At 50.7% G+C, this 20,175-nt stretch overlaps 1 protein-coding gene across 5 annotated transcripts in view; it reads left to right on the top strand.

Annotated features, from left to right (window-relative positions):
- The window catches only part of CABLES1 (Cdk5 and Abl enzyme substrate 1), a 110,598-nt gene that overhangs the window by 82,121 nt on the left and 8,302 nt on the right, over positions 1 to 20,175 (top strand). For 4 of the 5 annotated variants that reach the window (XM_073898411.1, XM_073898410.1, XM_073898413.1 and 1 more), the window contains 3 exons: positions 6,685 to 6,781; positions 8,003 to 8,159; positions 9,202 to 9,305. In XM_073898411.1, the coding sequence (XP_073754512.1) occupies positions 6,685 to 6,781; positions 8,003 to 8,159; positions 9,202 to 9,305 (358 nt within the window). Of the gene's footprint in view, positions 1 to 6,684; positions 6,782 to 8,002; positions 8,160 to 9,201; positions 9,306 to 16,611; positions 17,054 to 20,175 lie in introns of those variants that run through there. The other variant, XM_073898412.1, reaches the window with a different exon arrangement.

Genomic DNA, 20,175 nt, shown 5'->3' with positions numbered 1-20,175 from the left:
CCTGGGGTCCTGAGAAGGAAAAGGAGGTCCAGAGAGGAAAGTGGAAATAATGCAAACTTGATCGCCTTTAAAATGTTGAAGGTTAGCCCCAAACCAGGAAACCATGAGAGAGACTCCACTTTTTCCTGTTTCTTCACCCTCTTACACGCCTCTGAGCTGTTGCTCCTGAAACCAGAACTCTTGCTTTGCTATGGGGCTAGTTCGGTGACATTATAGGCTAAAAGAGCACACTGTGGGCTGATCTCCATTTGCAACATCATTTCAGTGGGAAATGCGTTCTGAGTTCCAGAAGGCCAACTCAAAAGCTTTGGAACACAACGCACTGGTGAGTGAGAGACTGCAGGCATCGTATTGAGGGCCAGTCCCAGGACTGTCTGCATACGGGGACTGACACAAGTGCCCAGATGCACTTTATTTCCTGAAACTGACATCAGTAGGTATTTCTGTATATAGGGATCCAATCAGAAGGAAGTAGCAGTGAACCCAGTTAACTTGTGATTCGGTTATGTAAAATAACCACGTCGGATGATTCCAGCTTGATGATGTGTGTGTGTAGGAACAGACCCATTCAGATAACCAGACCTGATTGAACGATAGTGACTGGGTTCGCTTACTATGGATATGTGTGAGACCATGTGGTGAAGAACATGGCTTCGCAGCGCAGCACAAGGTACTTCTGGGGGCATGTTTTAACATAGCAGTGTCCAGGGTTGCCTGGGTGGCTCAGTCATTTGAGTGTCCGACTCTTGGTTTTGGGTCAGGTTGTGATCTCAGGGTCATCAGATCGAGCTCCAAATTGGCCCCACGCTGAGCGGGGAGACTGCTTGAGATTCTCTGCCTCTCCCTCTACGTCCCCTCCACCCCCCGCCCCACCTCCCCTCTCACTCTCTCTCAAATAAATAGATCTTTTTTTTTAAGATTTTATTTGCTAGAGAGAGCACAAGCAGGAGGAGCAGCAGGCAGAGGGAGAAGCAGGCTCCCCGCTGAGCAGGGAGCCCAATGTGGGGCTCGATCCCAGGACCCTGGGATCATAACCTGAGCCGAAGGCAGACACTTAACCGACTGAGCCACCCAGGTGTCCCAATAAATAAATAAATCTTAAAAAAATAAAAGAGCAGTGCCCACGTGGTATTTGTTTATGTCCTTCTTAGCTTTTGGCATGGGGGCATTTCAGATGAGGTCATTCTCTTGGGTCCGTTTCCTGAGTGTTGATTGTTTTGTGACATAGCTTCTGAGAGGGGGCCTGGAAGCCTAAGTGCCCCCTGCCATCCCCCTCTTCCTCCCTACCCACTTTCCCCCTGCACATCTCTTTTCGTTGTGGAAAATTACACATTCACAAATTGTGTTTCTTTCCTCACACCAGCCATATTCCCACACAGACAGATTCTGGAATGATCTGATGGATGAATCATGCCATTATCCAGCTATTTATAAGAGCTGCCCTTAGACAAAGATTTTGGTGTAAGCTACATTAAGTCCCCTTCATTGTCTGCCAGTTAACCTTGAGGGGATGGCTTATCGATGGAGTGCTGAGTGTGAGGGGCAGGACTTGTAGACTAAAAGCTGCTTTGATTTCACTTTTTCCTGTCAGCCCTGGGCTTTGTCCCATTGACTCTGAACTGTGGTGGTGTAACGCTCTGCTCTGATACAAGTAAGCAGATCCAATCCAAGATGGCAGCTGTATTGTATCTGAAGAGGCGAGAAATAGGACTTCCTAAACTATGATAAATGCTTGTATCACTGAGTTCCAGTTGATGCATAATCTCTTAATTAAAACTAGCTCACAAGTGGTATTTCCTAATCAGCTTTCAAGCTTTGCTCTCTGCAGCAAATTTTTTTTTTCTGAAAGATCTGGAAAACCTAATATTTAACTGGCTTTTAAATTGTTTATGCATCAAAGTGTTCAAACTATTGTTGTCCCTTAACGAGCAAGTGCCCAGTGATGCTTCTGTTTGGCATTCCAAGGTCTCAAGTTTAGAGCACCATTAAATGATCACAAGTGGCAGTCAGGCCATCTTGGAGGCTGAAAGCCCTGGAAACTAGTTAATTGGATTACTCACACAGTTCCATCTACTTTCCAGGTGTTAAGTATTTAAATCATTTTTTATTAGGAGTAACATTGGTTCACTGATTATATGCTCCTTAAGGAAAAGGCCTTACCTTAAACTTCTTTTTTTCTTTTTTAAAGATTTTGTCAGAGAGAGAGAGAGAGAGCACGCACAAGCAGGGGAGGAGGGGCAGAGGGAGAGGCAGGCTCCCCGTGGAGCAGGGAGCCCCATTTGCAACATTGATCATGAGCAACATTGCAACATGATCCTGGGATCATGACCTGAGCCAAAGGCAGACACTTAACCGACTGAGCCACCCAGGTGCCCCGAAACTTCTTGTTATTTAATAGGGAATCTTGTTTGATCAGTTCCATGCATTATGGCTCCTTGAGCATCAGAAAAGGTAATGAAAGATCATTTTGCCCGTTACACTGGATGAAATCAGGAGTGGCCGTAGTGTGGTTACAGTGACCTAGGTAATCCCCTTTGGGCACCAGGATATCTAGATTGGCCATGTGCTCTGACCAGATGATTCCACAACTGCAAAATCATGTGTATTTGCTCTTTGCCGTGGGAGCCGAAACTAAGACACGTCCAGGGGGTTTCCAACCACCAAGTCACAGGCTTTCAAGGAGAGCTACATTCAATGAACTGCAGGGCCATCCTCTGAAGAATAGGGTTTCGCTCCACAAAGAACCTCTATTTCTGCCCCTTGCTTAAGGGTATATGGCTGTCTCCCCAAATGCATTTTCATTTTCTGTTTTCACCACCTCCCGCATCTTCTATAAGCCCCTACCCCGTGCCCCCTTAAACCATCTCCCATCCATCCCCATCCCCACTGGCCAGACTTTGTAAGAAAACCTTTGTGCTGGGTTTTCAGAGTGTGTCTGTTGCTTACAGCCTCTGCAAAAGAAACTTGAATAGATGAGAAATGAGCTCTTGCAGCTAAGTAGGTCTGAGCTATAGCGTCCCCGGGCCTGCGGAAGAGAAGAAAACAGACCCTTGCATTGTCCATGGTTCCTGACCCCTGGTTCTGTTAGTGCATAGGTCCAAATGAGATCCTTCCGTAGGACCTGCCTAGCCATGTTTGTCTGTGAGTGCAAGCTACAGCATGTAAACCGTAATGCACACGGTTTTGGCCAGTGTCCACATCTGGTATTTGAACTTGCCTCCGTGCCATTTTTAGAAGGAGGTGGAACATAAATTAATATTTGGACTCTACATGTATCTGGGAAAAATAATCTCCTAGGCTTTTCAAAGAAACTGGAAAGTCCGACTTCATTCTGCTTTCAATTACAGCTGCAGCTCTGTGTTCCCCAGCTCTCTCCTGCTCCTGGAGGGTTAATGCCGGCTTTTGAGCCAAACCGATATTTCTTGTTTTCATACACCATTTTAATGAGAATTCAGAATAATGATGTTAGAAAGAAAACATCAAGATTTTATCACTACTCCCCGGGGACTTCTGCTTAATCCTTTTTCACTGGAGTTTTGATTTTTTTAAAGATTTTTTTTAAAGATTTTATTTATTTATCAGAGAGAGAGAGACAGGCAGGCAGAGGGAGAAGCAAGGAGCTCCTTGCTCAGCAAGGAGCCTAATGTGGAGCTCGATCCCAGGACCCTGGGATCATGACCTGAGCCAAAGGCAGACGCCTAACTGACTGAGCCACCCAGGCATCCCTTCACTGGAGTTTTTAAAAGCTATTTTCTGAGTGAAGCAGCTGCACCATTCACAGTTCCCCTCAAAGGGGGGCGTCCGGGACCATAGGTCTCTTGCTTGCTTTTCACTCACGGGTAAGTCCTATCTGTAGTAGTCCTACACCCTTTCTGTAAATCAGGTGGTGCCATGTGAAATCACTGTGTACATAGGTCAAAATGGGCAAATAACAGCATTTTCGTGTGGCTTGTGTTAATACCAGCCTTCAGCAGAGCACTTAGCTAAGGAACCAGCACTGATGAGACAGCAAAGAGCCAGGCTGCCTGGCTTCTTTAAGTAAATACTACACATCAGACATCGTGTATATCTGGACACAAACATGGAATGAGCCTCTGTCCCTGCCTGCAGCCAACTCTCCATTCAGAAGCACTCTTAAAATGGGCATATTTTAATATCCTTATTTCTTTGGGTTTCCTTACCTCATGAAGATGGGCCCTGCTTTTAAATTAGTTTCAGCCCTAAATAACATTTTCTGTCTGGCAAAATGGAAACAAGGAGACAGTTGTTTGGGAGTTGGGAATTTGAGGCACGTGCTTGCCAGGGTGCACTTCGGGCAAGGAGGACGTCGCGGAAGCGAGCCGGAGAGCCTTTCATGAAATGCAAGACGCTGCGCTCTTTGTACCTGCTCCCCTTCCTGGGCTGCCATGGCTGTCCCCTTTCTTCTTGCCCTTCATGGCTACTTTTGCCTCGTTGCCTGGTTCAGGTTCTTGCTCTGTTGGCATTTCCCTTTGTGAGGGCCGGCAGCCTGGACGGCTCCCGCAGGAGGCAGGGCAGCAGGGTGGGTGGTCTCTGGCATGTGCCATCCCTGGATTCTGGTGGCCTTGCTGAGCCCCGCTCGGCTCCCCTCCTACTTGCGTGGTCCTTCCAACTGCACATTTAAGATCCATACCTGGAATGCAGGTCTCTTTTCACAGGGCATGTTTATAAAGTGACGTGATTTCAATCATCCTGGACCTCACAGCCCCCTGCAGAGGAGGCATATCCCGAAAGTACTCTCATTGCTCAGAATATGCTTGGAGCTCTGGATGGGTCTGCAACTTCTAGCAGTGTTTACAGCTCTATGAGTTACTGTTCTGCACCATCCCTAGGGGGTGAGCTTGATGCCTGGAATTACTTGAAGTCATTTACACTCATTTACAGTCCAGTCAGTAGGCGGGGGGGGGGAGCACTGATTCAAGTAATAGTGTTCAGAGCAAAAATATGTATAAATGCAAAGTTTGCAGACTGGAATGGGTTGGTTATTTGCTTTTTTTGCGTGACTTTAGTGTTGATTCCCAGAGGGGCTTCAGAAAGTTTTGAGCATAGCAATACCATGGCATCCTAAGGAGACTACCTTTAAAAAATGCAGTACTTACTGGATGCAAATTTTGGCTATTCCCTTTTTTATTTTTAATATTTGAGAGTGAGAGCATGCGCAAGCAGTGGGGAGGGGCAGAAGGAGAGGGACGAGCAGACTCCCCACTGAGCGCGAAGCCCACTCGGGGCTTGATCCCAGGACCCCGAGATCATGACCTGAGCTGAAAATCAGATGCCTAACCGACTGAGCCACCCAGGTGCCCCTTGGCTATTTCTTTTAAAACTGTCATTAATCACACTTCTGCATTAGAGGTAGGCTTATAGAGCCAGTGATTGCTCAACTAAATCAGAGAAGCCCTGTTTTCCTTCCCAGAAGGGGAGGTTCCTTGTCTCTTCCCTCACTCACCCGGCTCCCTCTCTTTTTCCTTGAATTCTTTATCTTCGGCCTGGAGAGGCTTGCCTTTACATTTTGCTTGTTCTTGCTTAGGTTGTGGGAGCCAGCCCCTGAATGTGGTGCCTCTCTCCAGGCCACACAGCAAGAACACTGCCGAGCCTGAGATGACTTTTGACTAACAAGCACCACATCCTAGAGCCAGAAACTGGAAGACAGTCCTTCCCAAACATGGCTGCATTTTAGAATCCCCTGGCAAGTGTTTAAAACTGACACCCAGGTTGCACCCCATACCAACTGAAACAGAATGTCTGCGGGTGGGGTTCAGGCTGCGGTAGTTTGTCAGAGATCCCCAGGTGATTCTAATCAGCATCCAAGCCCGAGGACCACTGCAAGGAGGGGGATTATCCTTGACAATGTGAGCAGTTACACCTGAGCGTAACCACAGCCAGCTCGGTCTTGTGTCTCTCAGGCAACCTGAGGTGCTAGAAACAGCCCTGGCTGCAAAACCAGTCTCTACAGCTTACTATCCTGGTGACCTTGGCAAGCCACTTAGCCTCCTATGGGCTTTTCTCTGTGAAATAAGATAATAATAGCAATACCTGTCTGATAGGCTCATGTTAAGGGGTGGCAGAGATGATGCATAGAAGTCTTTGTAAATTGTGAAGTGCTGTGTAAATGCCTGATAATACTGGAGATTGTTCTTTTATAGAAAGATGATCGTGTTCCCGGTCCCCTGGCGAGGAGGCTAGGGTGACTGTGGTGGCATTAATCCCTTCATTACCAGCAGTACTCCTGGGAACAGTTTAGGACAAGAATTGATTTCTCTTGTCTAATAAAGGGGGCGGCCAGGAGAGGTGGTCTCTGCCAGCTTTAAAATGAAACCAGGAGCCAGAGCCTAAGAGAACCAACCATTGCCCCGTGATGCCCAGGGAATGCTCCCTGGCTTCCTGTTAGTGGACTGTGAGCTGAGGGGCCTTGTATAGAGGATCATCAGTTGTCCTTCGGCTTCTGAGCCTGCCTTTCATCTGCAGGGTTGCATTTCGTTTATATCAAAGTGGATGAAACAAGGTGGTGCTAACGGGCCCCCAGGAGGGTCGGAGGGATATCCTGTTGGCCAGGGCCTGCGTGCTCGTTTTCGTCAGTGTGATTGTGGTGTCTTGTGTAGTAAACATCGTCGTGGCTCTTTTGAGTACAAACCAAAGCATTTTTTTCCTTGGGCTTGTCCTCCCCAGGGACTTGAAGTTGGATGGAGGGAAGCAGTCCACAGGTGCTGTGAGCTTGAAAGAGATTATTGGCCTTGAAGGTGTGGAGCTGGGAGCTGACGGGAAGGTAAGGCTTCCTAGCTTCCAATCGGCAAGTCGCTGCTGACACCACCAGGGTCAGGACTTGGAAGCAGCGTGACAGACCACGACCCTTGCTTATGGTGGAGGAACCAGGTCTGGGGCCAGCCCGTCCCCTCTCCCCTAGCGTGCCCTCAGAAACCCACTGAGCCAGTGAGGAAATAGCAGCATAGTATTTCTCCCCCAGTGCTATTTATGATGGAATGCCAGATACTGACGAGTATCCCGCACACCCATGCATGTTCTGGAATCGAGTGGTTTGAGCATGCATTAACCGATGGTGTCAGCAAGCTACATTCCCGCTACTAGAAAGTTTGTTTTGGGGGGGTGGGGGAGGGAGGCTTCCCACGGTCCTGAGAAGCTGAGTCTGTCAGCCTTAGTGAGCACCTAGCAGGAGAGCTGTTACATTCCTCCTTATCTGCAATCCAGTGAGCTGCTGGGTGGAAGTCTGAGGGGTGAAAGTTCAAAGATGAACTTGACCTTTTTGTGCTGGATCCAGGTAATCTTTGTAAACCCTTCAAAAGCCTGTTTATGGAGATGAAGCAAGTATTTGGGGAAGCCATCTCAGGGTACCTTGCTTCCAGCTGAAGCTGCTGGGGCACCTAGTGACCTCCCCACCTCCCCTCTGCCAGAACAGCTGGTCACCACTGTGCCCGGACATCATCAGCCCTGAGCCCACGAGCAGGGGGTATATGGGCCGTGCTTCTCCAAGTAGGTGGAAAGAAAAACACTTGTTCTGTGTCCATTCCTGAAGGTTGAGTGTTCACGCAGGAATGAGGGAGGTGAGCGAGAGACAAGCATCAGAGATCACATCTGCCAACGGAACATGCAGAAGGCCACAACCCCTTATCAGACACTCTTGGGGCCTGACGTGTTCTGGAATTCTGCACTTGGTGGGGTATAAAGCTCGTGTGGTGTTCAAAAAAAGAGAAAAAGCCAGTGCGGTATGTGCCTCGTGTATTACACAACATCCCAGTGCTTCTGGGATAGTTCTCAAACTACCATATGACACGAATATTCACACAAAGTGCAATAAATTAAAACTATACGTAGCCTCAAATTAGTTGAGTTTAGGTTTTGGCACAAATACCAAAACAAATTTCATCTCAGATCTCATTGGATTTTAGAAGTGCAGATGTAAGAATATGAATGCAAACCTATCATTGCCTGGGAGTAATCCATTTTGTCCGTTTTTGTCTTCTCCTTTTAGACTGTTTCTTACACCCAATTTCTGTTACCCACAAATGCCTTTGGAGCCCGGAGAAATACCATAGACTCCACCTCCTCCTTCTCCCAGTTCCGTAACCTGAGCCACCGCAGCCTCTCCATAGGACGCGCAAGCAGCACCCAGGGGAGCCTGGACACAGGTAACCTTGGGCAGGGCCAGGGCCGGGCAGCGCGTGGAGAAGGGTGCCTCGGTGCGCCGTGTGGGCTGGGTCTCCCTGTGTGCAGAGTGGAGGACGGGTGCCTCTGGACGGAGCATGAACCCATCCCACGGGCCACGTGACTTTGGGGCAAGCCCAATTTCAGACCATACAAGTTCACAGCCAGGCCACAGGGGGACCTCACCAATGAGATGTTTTAGCCACCAACTCCCAAGCTCCCGCAAGGACAAATGCCAAGGTCATCTGTAGCGTGCAGATAATGGCTGGACCGCCCTCTCCCCCCACTCAGCTCCTTATCTCACCGTGCTTCTTGCCGATATTTTCCCAGTGTTCCGATTGGGATCAGGTGTGAGAACTTTTTGTGATTCTCGTGGCCTGTGAGTGTGAAGGAGGGCTTGCTTGCTTCTAGCTTTGCCTCTACACACCTTTGTAAGACGCGAACAAGGGAGAAAACTCCAGAGAAACTCCAGGTGAAGGGGGAATTCCTCAGGCCTGTCTGGGTGCTGAGTTCGGAAGCACCGTCCTTCGGTTCCCACCAGCTCTAGCCATTGACAGCTGTCTGCCCTGGCGCCGCTCTGATCTGTGGACGGACACGGTAGCCTGCCTGGAAGCCTTCACACCAGAAACATGCAGCTCACGAGGCAGGACTTGAGTTACTCGTTTGATCTGCAGGTTTAGCAAGTGCGCCTTCTTGGTGCCCCATTTTGTAACCCGAGTGCTCGCTTTATCTTCCATGCTCTGTGAGGTTTTGTGCTCTCCCAGGTCCGGGGGAGTGATACATAGTTTTCTAAAGCGGAAAAACTGTCAGAACGTTAAGTATTTTGTGACCCCCCCCTTGTGCAGGGGATACCCTTCCCTGGCATGTAGGGATGTTTCCTGAGGGGCAGAGTGTGCATTGTGACTCTGGGCTCAACGACCTGAGGCCGGCCTTGCTTCAGTCTAACTTTAGTCTTGGCGTTCGCCCTCCTGCTTCTGCTTCAGGGAGTCCGGGGCCCCTATTGATTATTTTGTGTGTGATTCTCAGGTAGCGACCTGGGAGACTTTATGGACTATGACCCAAATCTCCTGGATGACCCCCAGTGGCCTTGTGGCAAGCACAAACGAGTTCTGATCTTTCCTTCGTACATGGTGAGTAGTGGTGGAGAGACAGTCTGCTCACCCCCTCAGCCTCACCCCTGCTGCCCCCTCAGGCATGCTCACCCTAATAGGCGGCTGCTCTCTGGCGTCAGGGGGCTGGTTCAAACACTGCGCGGCCTGGGGAGCTTCTGGGGGACTCCCCAGTGTAGGTTGCTCACAGAAGGCCCAGCATAGGCTGGTCCTGGGTTCTTCTGGTCACCTGGCCTGCATACACCACTTTGGTCAGGGACCCTCACCTCTGGGGGGACACACCTGAGCTCCTACATCTGTAGACCCTGCTAGGGGAGGGCCAGGCCCCACAGGTTCAGGTCTGTTTGGAGTTCCCTGGTGACTGTAGGCCTCCACGTGCACTCCAGGCAAACAGTGGGCACTGGGCCCCAAATGACAGATTTCTCCGTCAAGAGAATTCTTGAGAGAGCGAAGGTAGGCCACTCTGGGCGTTAAATGCAAAACCTTTACTTGCCGTTTTTGCTTCATGGACTCTTCCTGTTTTCCCTTTGTGTAATTTTGGTTTCTGCTTTTGGCTGACCACCATTTCCCACCACTTGGTCTGCCGTTTCTCCAGATGCCTGTGGGGCCTGTCTGGGTCCTGTGTACTTTCTTGGGGCAGACTTGCCCCAACTCAGCGGCAGGCGGATCCTGGGCAGCTGTGGGAGAAGGGGAGAGCTGGGCTTGTGGGAAAGCTGCCAGGCCTGGTCTGCCGCACATAGCATCAGGTAGGAGAGCACCAATCCAGAATGCTCCCACCACCTCCCTGACAGGCCCCGAGGGGGCGGGCGCAGCTCAAAACATCCCGCTCCAGTTCCCTTGCTCCACCACAGCCCATGCCGTTCTCAGCAGCCCCAACCTTGGGAATGAACAAACGGTCCTTTTTCTCTTCTGGGCTCTTGTGTCTGCAGAGGCCAGAGTGGGACCCCGTTTACTCAGAGGGCCCCTGAACACTCACTCTGAACTGAGAGGTCTCAGCACTGGGGTTCCACCCTCCAGCCTCGCTTTCTTCCCTGAACATTTGGCAAGTAGCTGCCATCAGAGAGACACCAGGCAGAACTCAGGTCCTTGGCAGTTGCTTCCAGCAAAAATCCTATTCTAATACACTATGCTGAGTCAGCATGAATTGCCAAAGGCATTGAGTTTAAAATTGCCCCTGCTTCTCACTCCCCCAACCTTATTTCCCACCCCCTAACACAAAAAGCAGAACCAGAGCCATGTATGTTTTTTTCCCCCCACTCCGAGACCTGTTAAGATTAGTTGTTACTTTTACAGCGCCAGGCCATATTCATGTAAGCTAGCACATAATAAGTGTTTAATAAATGGCTAGAATCACCGCCCTCATGTGAAGGAGGAAGCAACTGAAACGTCATGACTTGTGTAAGAATAGGATTCTTTATGTTGTTCATTGCTTTACTTACTAAGGAATGGTCAGGAAACTGTGGCTTGGGGAGTCAGTGAGGCTGTCACAGTTGACAGGAAGTGGGGGCTGAGGCTGGTGCTCTTCTCACTTGGCCTGGGCCTCCCACATCCCTCAGCAGTCAGTGGCAGAACGGCCGACCTCAGGGGAGGACGTGAAAATGACTGGGCCAACAGTTTAACAGATTTTTAAGTAAGCAAGAGAATAAGAGAGGGCACTATTTTTGACCGACTGGGGTGTGGCAGGGAGCTCTTCCCTGGGCTAGGTTATGTCTGGCGATGACATGGGCCTCTCCTGTAGGCCTGGTGGCAGTCTGGTGCCAGATCTTATTTATTTTTTTCTTTAAATGATTTCACTGTGAGCCTCAAGGTTCTGGGCCGCAGCTACATGCACGTGCCTGTGCACACAGGCCATTTTCCTCCTTGGGCAGTGTGCTAGATGACTTGCGAAGTCAGCATATATGTCCTCTCCTCTGTGTTTTATGTTCCTAACGGGCTCATTTTTCATTTTCCCAGCTTGCATCTGCAGCCCCTGCTTCCTGTAATAGTATGTGTTTTAGAGAATGAAATGGCTCGTGAACTGCATTTTCTGGTCAGTTCCATAAGATGTACATCTCCTCTTCTGGCCGCAGAGATTTGTACTTTGATCAGATATGGGACAGCCACTTTTCAGCATTCTCCTCTGTCACTGCCATGCATGTCTTGTATTACAGAGAGCCTCAGACTGGCTCCCAGGAGACTTCTCTAGAAGCAGGCAGGGATTATGGGGCTGTTTCACATGCAAACTTGCACAAGTATGCATGGGGGTTTTGGTTTTGGCTGGTTTGCTTGAAGATACAGAATTTGTCCACTAAGCCAGTACTGACTGAGGCCCTACTGTGTGCCAGGCCAGATGCTTCCTTATATAGTGGAGAACAAACCGGCCACAATCCCCATTTTCCTCAGCCTTACAGCAGGTGGGGAAGTCAGACGGTGAGCAAGCAGACAAGTCACTGCGGTCATGAGGAGGGTGAAGAAAAGTGGTAGGAGATGATGGGGGTGGGGTGGGGGGGGGAAGGTGGGAGGTCTACCTCCAGGAAGGTTCCCCTGAAGAAATGGCATTGAAGGTGAGTGTGAGGGGTAAGAAGGAGCAGCCATTCCAGGCCTTGGTGGGAAAGGCCCATGTGCAAGAGCCTGTCTTGTCAAGGGGGGGTGAAAGAGGAAGAGTGTATCAAATCAGTATTTTTAACAATGACAGTCACTGTCCTTCCCTCTACACACGTGCACCCACATGCATACACACACACACAAGTGGAGAAGGCAAGCCCAGAGAATGATGATCCTGACAGATTTTCCATACTTACTCGACCCCAGGCACACGGAGCTGTGCTTGTAATAGGCACTGACTACCAGGGTAAACAGAGCTACACGGTTACTTGACCCAGGCTGTTGAAAACCTTCTTTGAGGGTCTGGGGCCCATCTTGGCCTGTGGGTGGGTGGGAGGCACTCTGCCTAGACAAACTCACCCAGCTTAGAGGAACCCTCATCATTGGCAGGGCACTCCCTGCAGGTGGATGTCAGACCTGTGCGAAGCCTGTGAGGCCCCGACTCCTCTGTCCCCTCCCCCAGGTCTTCCTGTCAGTGGCCTTTGCTGGAAGGCTGGGCAAGGGTGCGGCCAGGTGCCAGGCTGACTGTATACGCAGCACTGCCCACCGCCCTTCATATTGGCCCTCGAGGCCTGTGGGGTCCTAGTGCCTAAGCCTATGCCTGCCTCCCTTAGGTCGCCAGCGCAGTTCAGGGGAGGTCAGCCCAGTGGAGGCCTCAAGCCTGAGAACCAGGGGCTGTTGTTCTGAGAACCAGGGGCTGTGGCATTTCAGGGCTTGAGATGTTCATGCGGCCTCTGCAGAATCAAGCAACCCAGAAAGTGATGCGCTAAACCTTTTGCCCCATTGCATCCCCCAGCCACCATTTACTTGTTTTCTCTTTTCATGTTAAGTTGTAATTTATGTATGATCAAACGCACACATTTTAAGTGTATAGTTCCATGAATTTTGTCACCTCTGCTTCAATCAAGATAGAACATTTCTTTCCGCATAGCAAGTTCCCTCCTGTCCATACTGTTCTGACTGTGTCACCGTAAACTAGTTATTCTAGCGCTTTATATAAGTGGAATCATATACTATGTGCTTTTTATTTTTTATTTTTTTTGGTCCTTCTTCCTTCATAGAATAGGTGAGATTCACTCATGTTGCACATATCAGTAGTTAGGATTTTTTTAAATTGCCGAGTAGGGGTCCCTTGTAAGGACATACCCCAATTTATTTATCTCCACTCCTATTGATGGACATTTGGGTGGTTTCCTGGGTAGGGATACCATGAATATTGCTGCCATGGGCATTCTTACACAAATGTTGCATGGACATATATTTTCATTTCTCCCGGGTAAATACCCAGGAGTGGGCTTTTGGGTCCTAGTGTAGCTGATGTTAACCTGCCAGGATGTGGTTGGATGTGTATTTTCATTCATGTGTGTTCTAAGTACGAGATAAAAGGCCACTCGTGGCCACAGTTTCCATGCCTTCAAAAGTGGGAGAGTTCCAGAGGCAGACATTTCCCTGAGGCCTAGAAGGAAGCCTGTCATGTACAAAGTTTAAGTGGCAGCCGTTTATAGAGCTGGCCTTGCATTCGGAGTGACACTGGTTTTTAACTTTCACCTGTGTAAGTCACTCCCACGATTAGCCGCTGTGGAAGGGCAAAGGGGAAATTTTGAAGTAAAAAAAAAAAAAACTCGTGGGGCAAGTCTAGAAACCCAAGTCGCAGCTGCCCCTGTGGTTTTGGCCCTGAAGCTTCTAGACGGTGACCACAGAGTAGGAAAGTATGTTGAGCCTCCTGGCTACATGCAGGTTCTCATAGGGCCTTAGCTTAATGATGGTGTTTCTCAGTGTGGTGAGGGTGGGCTCGAGGCCTCGAGTGAGAACCGGGTGCTTCCTGCTCTGTGCGCCGCCTGCCTTGTAATTAAAGTTTTGCCAGAAAGTGGTTGTTTATCATTAGAACCTGGCAGCTGAAGTCAGTAGTGGTTTTGTTTTTTCTTCCTTTTCTGGGTGTGGTGAGCAATTAAGAGGAGAAAGTAAGCAAAAGAGCTGACTGAGATAATGCCAACAAAGTTAACATTATTTGAATGTGTATCTGGTTCCTTTTCCTGTCTCAGGAAGAAATCCCTCTCAAACTGTTTTGACATCAGAAGGAAAACCGACTAATAACCTTTATGATATCTATAGGTATATAAATCTCGAGAGGACATCTCTTGGATTGATCTTCTTGATAAAGTGCCTATTCACTACTCCTAGAAAAACTCCTCCTTCCTACCCCCAGACCTCCCCAGCGTTGTGGAAATATGTCTTAGAACTTTTTCGGCACAGTATGAGATGGCTGAGCGGTGGGAAATTTAAGACTCAATAAAAGGAAGGCTAAGTCAACTTTCTGTGTGGCAGGCAGTTGGGCTCTGGTTTTCCTCACCGTATTTCTTTTCCACTGAAAGCCATCTTGATGACATAGGTACTTACCTGTCTGCAGGGTGGGCTTACAGAGAAGCTAAAGCAGCTTGAGCCCCAGGGGATCGTCCCTTGTAAGGCTCCTTCCAGGGCCCTCAGGTTTCAAGGTGCTTGAAGCTCATTCAGTTTAGGCAAAGTAATAAGTCATTACAATAACACCATTGCTAGGCCTCTCCTGAGACTTGGAAGGGCTTTAGAGCTTCCCCAGCTCTACGGTAAATCTGCCAGGCACCTGCATAGGAGCTGAGCAGTGGGATCTCAGGCCCACCAGCTTTTGGTGCACGTGTTAAAATAAAATGCCTTCTTAAATGCCCTATTGCATTGTGGTGGGTTTGTTTTCTGGCTTTAGGGTTTTTTTGGGTTGTGTGTATGTGACAGCTTTATTGGATATAATTCACATAGCATACAGTTCACTTTATTTTAAAGTGTATAGGGGCGCTTTGGCTGGCTCAGTTGGTGGAGCATGCTACTCTTGGTCCAGGGGTTGAGTTCAAGCCCCACATTAGGCATAGCGCCCACTAAAAATAGAAAATAAGTGTATAATTAAGTGGTTTTTAGAACATTCACAAAGTTGTGCAGCCATCACCATAATTAATTTCAGGACGTTTTCATCATCCCCAGAAGAAGCTCCTGTACCCTTGGCCCTCCACCCCTAAGCCCTCGGCAACCACGAATCTTCCTGTCTCTGTAGACTTGCCTGTTCTGGACACTTCATAAAAATGGAATCATACACTGTGTGGTCTTTTGTGTCTGGCTTTTACTTAGATAATGTTTTCAGGGTTCATCCATGTTGTAGTGTGTATCAATATTGTGGTTTTCTTCTCATCTTTTCTTATAAAAAGAATACAAAATGAAATATTAGCTTTACATTTTACGCAAGATGCTGTAGCATCTGCTTCCTTTCTATGTGTTTGTCTCAGATTTTCAGTGACCATTTTGTGGTCTTAACATGGTACCCCGTGCACAGTTCATCAGCTCCTGCTCTGAGGCAACCAATTAAGAAGCATGTATTTAGAAGTGCATCCAAATTGTGTGTGTGTGTGTGTGTGTGTGTGTGTGTGTGTGTGTGAGTGAACTCAGAGCCACACCCACCCAGAGTCCTCTCAAGTGAGTGAAGACACTATTCTAGAAGTTTCTGTAGTACCACATAAGTATTTGACAAATACCTGAAACTGTGGGCCTGCTTTGCACCTCCTGGTAAATCCACACTAGCAGTGTAAACCTGAAGCAAAAGCTGTTTTTCCTGTGTTTCTCTCCTTGATTTGCTAATGATTTCATTTTAGTGAGGGAAACTGAAGAGCTGCCCCCCTCAGGGCTAGGAAGGGAGAGTAAATCCAGGGCTATGGATTTGGAATCCGATGGGTAGAAATAGCAACAAATGCTGCCCCAGGCTATGAAGGCCTTCCACTCGTTCCCACAGTTTTCCTTGTGATTTACTTGTTCTCTTACTGAAAGGGGAAAATGCCGAGAAGAGCCGAAATGCCCAGCTGTTCGTGGTTAGATGGATGGAGGGAGGGCCGCCGCTCTGCTTAACGACCTGAGTGAGAATGGAACATCTGCGTTCCAGTGCCCGGCTGAGCTTGGGGGGCCGGGACAGTCAGGCAGGAGGACCCCGGCCATGCGGGGGCTGTGTAGAGGGCCGTTGGGGCTGGAAGGAGCTGCAGGGAGCACTGCCTGATAGCCCTCCTTCCTTTGGAATGTTCTGCCCCAGGAGCTCCTCTGACCCAGAGGGGAACTGTAGCTGAGTCTAGAGCAAGTGCACATCTGTTCTGAGCTGCTCATAAGAACTCCCGGGGAGATGTGCAGGGCCGGAGGGTAGGGAAGACAGGAGGGACTTACCAGGCCCCAAAGTGGAAGCACCTATTATATTGTTTTTAGTTGAAACCAATCCAGCAGCCTGTCAGCTCTGAGCATTTGTTCTCCAGCATTGTTATTGGGGAATAGGTACCCCCACACACACCTGCTGCCTCAGCTCCCTGACTCACCTGCCCCCCCCGCCGTCTCCCACTGCGTCCAGCGCCCCCTGAGGCGCCCCCCTGCACAGCATTGTGGCCGGTGCTGTGAGCCCGGGGAGGCCCCAGGTCCCTTCCTTCCCTCCTCTCCTAAGTTAGTCTTTGTTCTTGGAAAAGCCAAAGATCTCTCAGTGTGTCCATATGGTAGGCTCTTCCAGATAGATAGCTAAGTTCTGGCCTTCCCCTCTTTTCCTGGTGTCTTGGAAGGTAGCTGAGGTGTCAGCCTCACGGCGGGCCTTCGTGACGCTGCCTCCCCTCCCCAGCGGGCTGGGCCCCTTTCTGAATCGCGCCTCTGCATTTTGGGTGGTCTCCTCCCAGCTGACCTTCCTCTCTCCCCTTTCATGCAGCTGCGTACACAGCTTCCTTGCAGGCAGGCCACCGCACGAATGTGCACTCAGGCTACCTTTCATCCCAAGAGTGGAATGGCCCCCTCTGCAAAATTGCAAGCACCACCGGGCTGGAGCTCTCCATGTGCCACGCAGCCTGGCCCAGCTGTCGGCCTCTGCCCTGGGCCCTACATCTGGCAAATCCCACGGCCTGGAATTAGGTGGCATTGGAAACAGTGGTCACTCAGTCTGTCCCAGGCCGTCCCAGGCCAGGAAGGAACCACAGCCTGTTTATTAGCTCTTTGATTCATAGTAACGTGCACGGGCAAAACCTGGGCATTATGAGTCTCTATACAGTTAGACTTGAAGGGGAGCCTGGTGCATAGCAGTGGCCTCACTTTTAGTTCATTTTTCTCTCAAACCAGAAGGGCTGAGTAACTGGGGGCCCGTTGTAACCCCATGCGTGCAGTTCAGCCTCCGGTACTGCCCCCTCGGCTCACCTCTGTCGCTGGAAAGAGGGTAGCCGCCTTCCGGGTGGTCGAGAGGTCCTGCCTCTCAAGAGGTCATAAGGCACCCTCAAGACAGGACCACGCAGGAGAATCGTGGCTGCTTCTGTTCTGGAGAGCGGTTGTCAATAGGAACTGGAGCAGAGGATAGCAAGGAACGTCATCCCCTCTGGGAACTGCCTGACCCGGCAGCCGTGGGCTCGGGGTGATTCATCCAGTACCCAGAGTCTGGGCTGTGCGGGGTCAGCAGGGAGCAGACAGTCGCTTTGGGGGCTGCCCACTCAGCTGCCCTGGTTGTGGGCCCCAACCTGCTGAGTTTTAAGTCAGATCTGAAACAGACCCACAAATCTGTCGACATGCAGCAGATGATGGAGAAGCCAGATGAAGAACCTGAAGCAGGACACTGAGCAGTTTCACTAAGGCCCCCCAGCTACTGGGCAGTGGAACTGGGGTCCGACCCAGGGGTTATGGCTCCAGAGTTTGTGATCTTCCCCCACAGAGCCGCAGTTCAGAGAAGCAGAGACTATAGCAAGACTGAAGATGGAGCCGTCCCAGCAAGCAAGGGAGGTGGAGAAAGAAAAAACTAGAAGGGCTCCCACACAGCGAGACCAAGGCCAAGAGCACATGCTGCCTGGGTCAGAGCCACGGCCAGTGGGGCAGCTGTGTCCAGCCTGGGAAGAGCAGCTGGAGTGAGCCCCGCAAGGCTGTGTAGCAGCACCCTTACGATCAAGCACCGCTGCACTGGGTTGAACGGTTGAGATCCTAACCCCTACGACCTCAGACGGTGACCCTTATTTGGAACTAGGCTGTTTGCAGATATAAACTAGTTAAGCTGGGGTTATACTGGAGTAAGGCGGGCCTAACCCAGTATGACTTGATGTCATTATAAACAGAGAGCCAGAGAGAAGACAGCCATGTGAGCAGACACGTGGGGAGCATACCGGGTGAGGTTTGGCAGAGACTACAGGGATGCATCCACAAGCCAGGGGGTGCCTGGGACTACCAGAAGCTAGGAACAAGCAAGGAAGGATTCTAGCCATAGTTTGAGAGAGAATGGAACCCATCTGGCACCTTGATCTGAGACTCGTAGCCTCCAGAACCGGGAGACCATTGTTTAAGCCGCACAGCCTGTGGTACTGGGTGATGGCAGCCCAGGAAACTGATGCAAACACTGTTGGGTTCTCTACCTGCCTAAGGTGCTCAGACTGGCATCTCCAGTCCACCACCATTCTCCTGCTGTCTTGCGTCGTGGAGGCCTTTCACTGCCCCAGAAGCCAGCCTACCCCACCGCCATCGATGTCAGCAGATAGACTGAAGTAATGACATCACTGGGCCCGTGCCTTGGGGATGGTGGCTGCAACCTCCAATAGTCCGTATTCTCCTCTCCTTCCCTGGATGCCTTTGGACTTCTCAGAGCAGCCAGCCTGGAAAGGCCAGGCCCAGCTCTCCCATATCCAGTGGAGCCCTTCTCTCTGCCACACTGTCCTGAAGGCTGCCAGCCACATGGGGGTCAGGAAATGGGGGGGCTTGACAGAGATGGAGGTTTGCAGAGATCCCCCACCCCTAAATGTACCATACCTACTTTAGGAAAGACCCACAGAGTAGCCCAGTGACAGCCAGATAAAGAAGTAGAGGGTTAGGCTGCCAGCAGGCTTCCCACTCTACGCCGGGAACAGTGGCAAGGACATGGCCTTAAGGCTGGAAACTCCACATAGGGAGGATGACAGAATGCTGCTTCTGTACCTCTGGACAGCAGAGCTGGATTCAGAGGAATTCTGTCACCTAGAAGATGGCTTCTAGGTGACTCAAGGGCTTGGCTCTCCCTGCAGCTGCTGTGTGCTGCCCTCACTAGGAGCCAGGCATTGGGCCCAGGGACTCTGTGTTGGCTCACTGGCCTGCCATCTGCCCCCCTCTCCAGGACCAGCCTGGAAGTAAATGTACGTGTCCACTTCTGCTCTCAGGTAAAGTAGGCCTTGGGCTCTGTACCCCAAGAGCAAGGACGGGCTTACTTGTGAAAACGGTCTCTCCTGCAAGGCCTGGGCTCAGGGCTGCAAGCTGAGCTGGGTTGTTGGTGTTTGTGAGGTCCTTCTGAGATGGAAAGAACAGCAGAAAGAAGCCCAGCTTCTGCTTCAGCGGTACCTTCTTGTGCTGGTGCGTGGGACAGGAGGAACCAGAATGGTATTTGGAATCCTAGCTGCAAAGGAATCCGGACGTACAGCAGGGCGCATCCTGGGAGAGGGCCGGCTCTCCAGACCATAGCGTGTAGTGAAGGTGAATCACTGGAAGAGTGACCTGGCCGCCGGGGCTTTAGGGAAGATGATCCCGTAGAAGCAGCTCCAGGCCAAGCCGTGGCTGGGTGCTAGCCAGACAAGGAGACTCTGCTGGGTGTGCAAGTCACCCGGGGCAACATGACTGTGGCGATGGATCCCAGACCCCCTCTGCCCCCCCGCCACCCTCACACGCTGACTCAGCGCGACTGGAGCAGAGCCCAGCCCTCTGCCATCTCCTGTCTCTGTGCTCTTGATAGACTGATAGACTTCTCCAGTGTCCTTTAGGTACGGGGTGTTCTCTCTGTCGGCGCTTCGGGAGAAACCTGTGAAGCAGCCGCGCCAGGTGTTTTTCCTCATTCAGGGAAGCAGAGGCGAGGCCTCAGGAGGCTGAACCTCTTTCTCAGGGCTGCCACCTTGCTGGAGGCAGAGCTGCCCACCGCCAGCTGGCCCTTCCTACCTGCCGGCAGTCTCGAGCTGGCTCCCCTGCTCCTTTTAGCCCGATTAAGAGTGGAAACGCAGGAAGGCAGTGCAGGTGGTGAGCTGGGAGCCCCGGCTTCCGGGGCTGGCCCTGCCCCTTCCCCCCTCTGAGCCTCTGCGTCCACGTCCGGGAGACGAGGTGGCTGGCTCGCAGCTGCAGGCCGCTTCTCTGTGTGTGTATCTGCGTACAGGGCAGAGCAGAGCTGCTGTGGCTGCCACAGGGAAGGATCCAGACCACCCCTTTCCGCTCTGGGATATCCTTGCTTGGAGCTCACTGGGCTTCAGTCCCCAGCAAAGGCCTGTGAGTCTGCTCGAGACTTGCATCCACCAAG

This window comes from Callorhinus ursinus, unplaced genomic scaffold, assembly GCF_003265705.2.
Source record: "Callorhinus ursinus isolate GAN/ISIS: 27379988/994484 unplaced genomic scaffold, GSC_fseal_2.0 scaffold11, whole genome shotgun sequence".
NCBI classification, from domain to species: Eukaryota; Metazoa; Chordata; class Mammalia; order Carnivora; family Otariidae; genus Callorhinus; species Callorhinus ursinus.
Note: the sequence above shows the minus strand (reverse complement) of the source record. Positions and strands in the feature narration are given on the sequence as shown.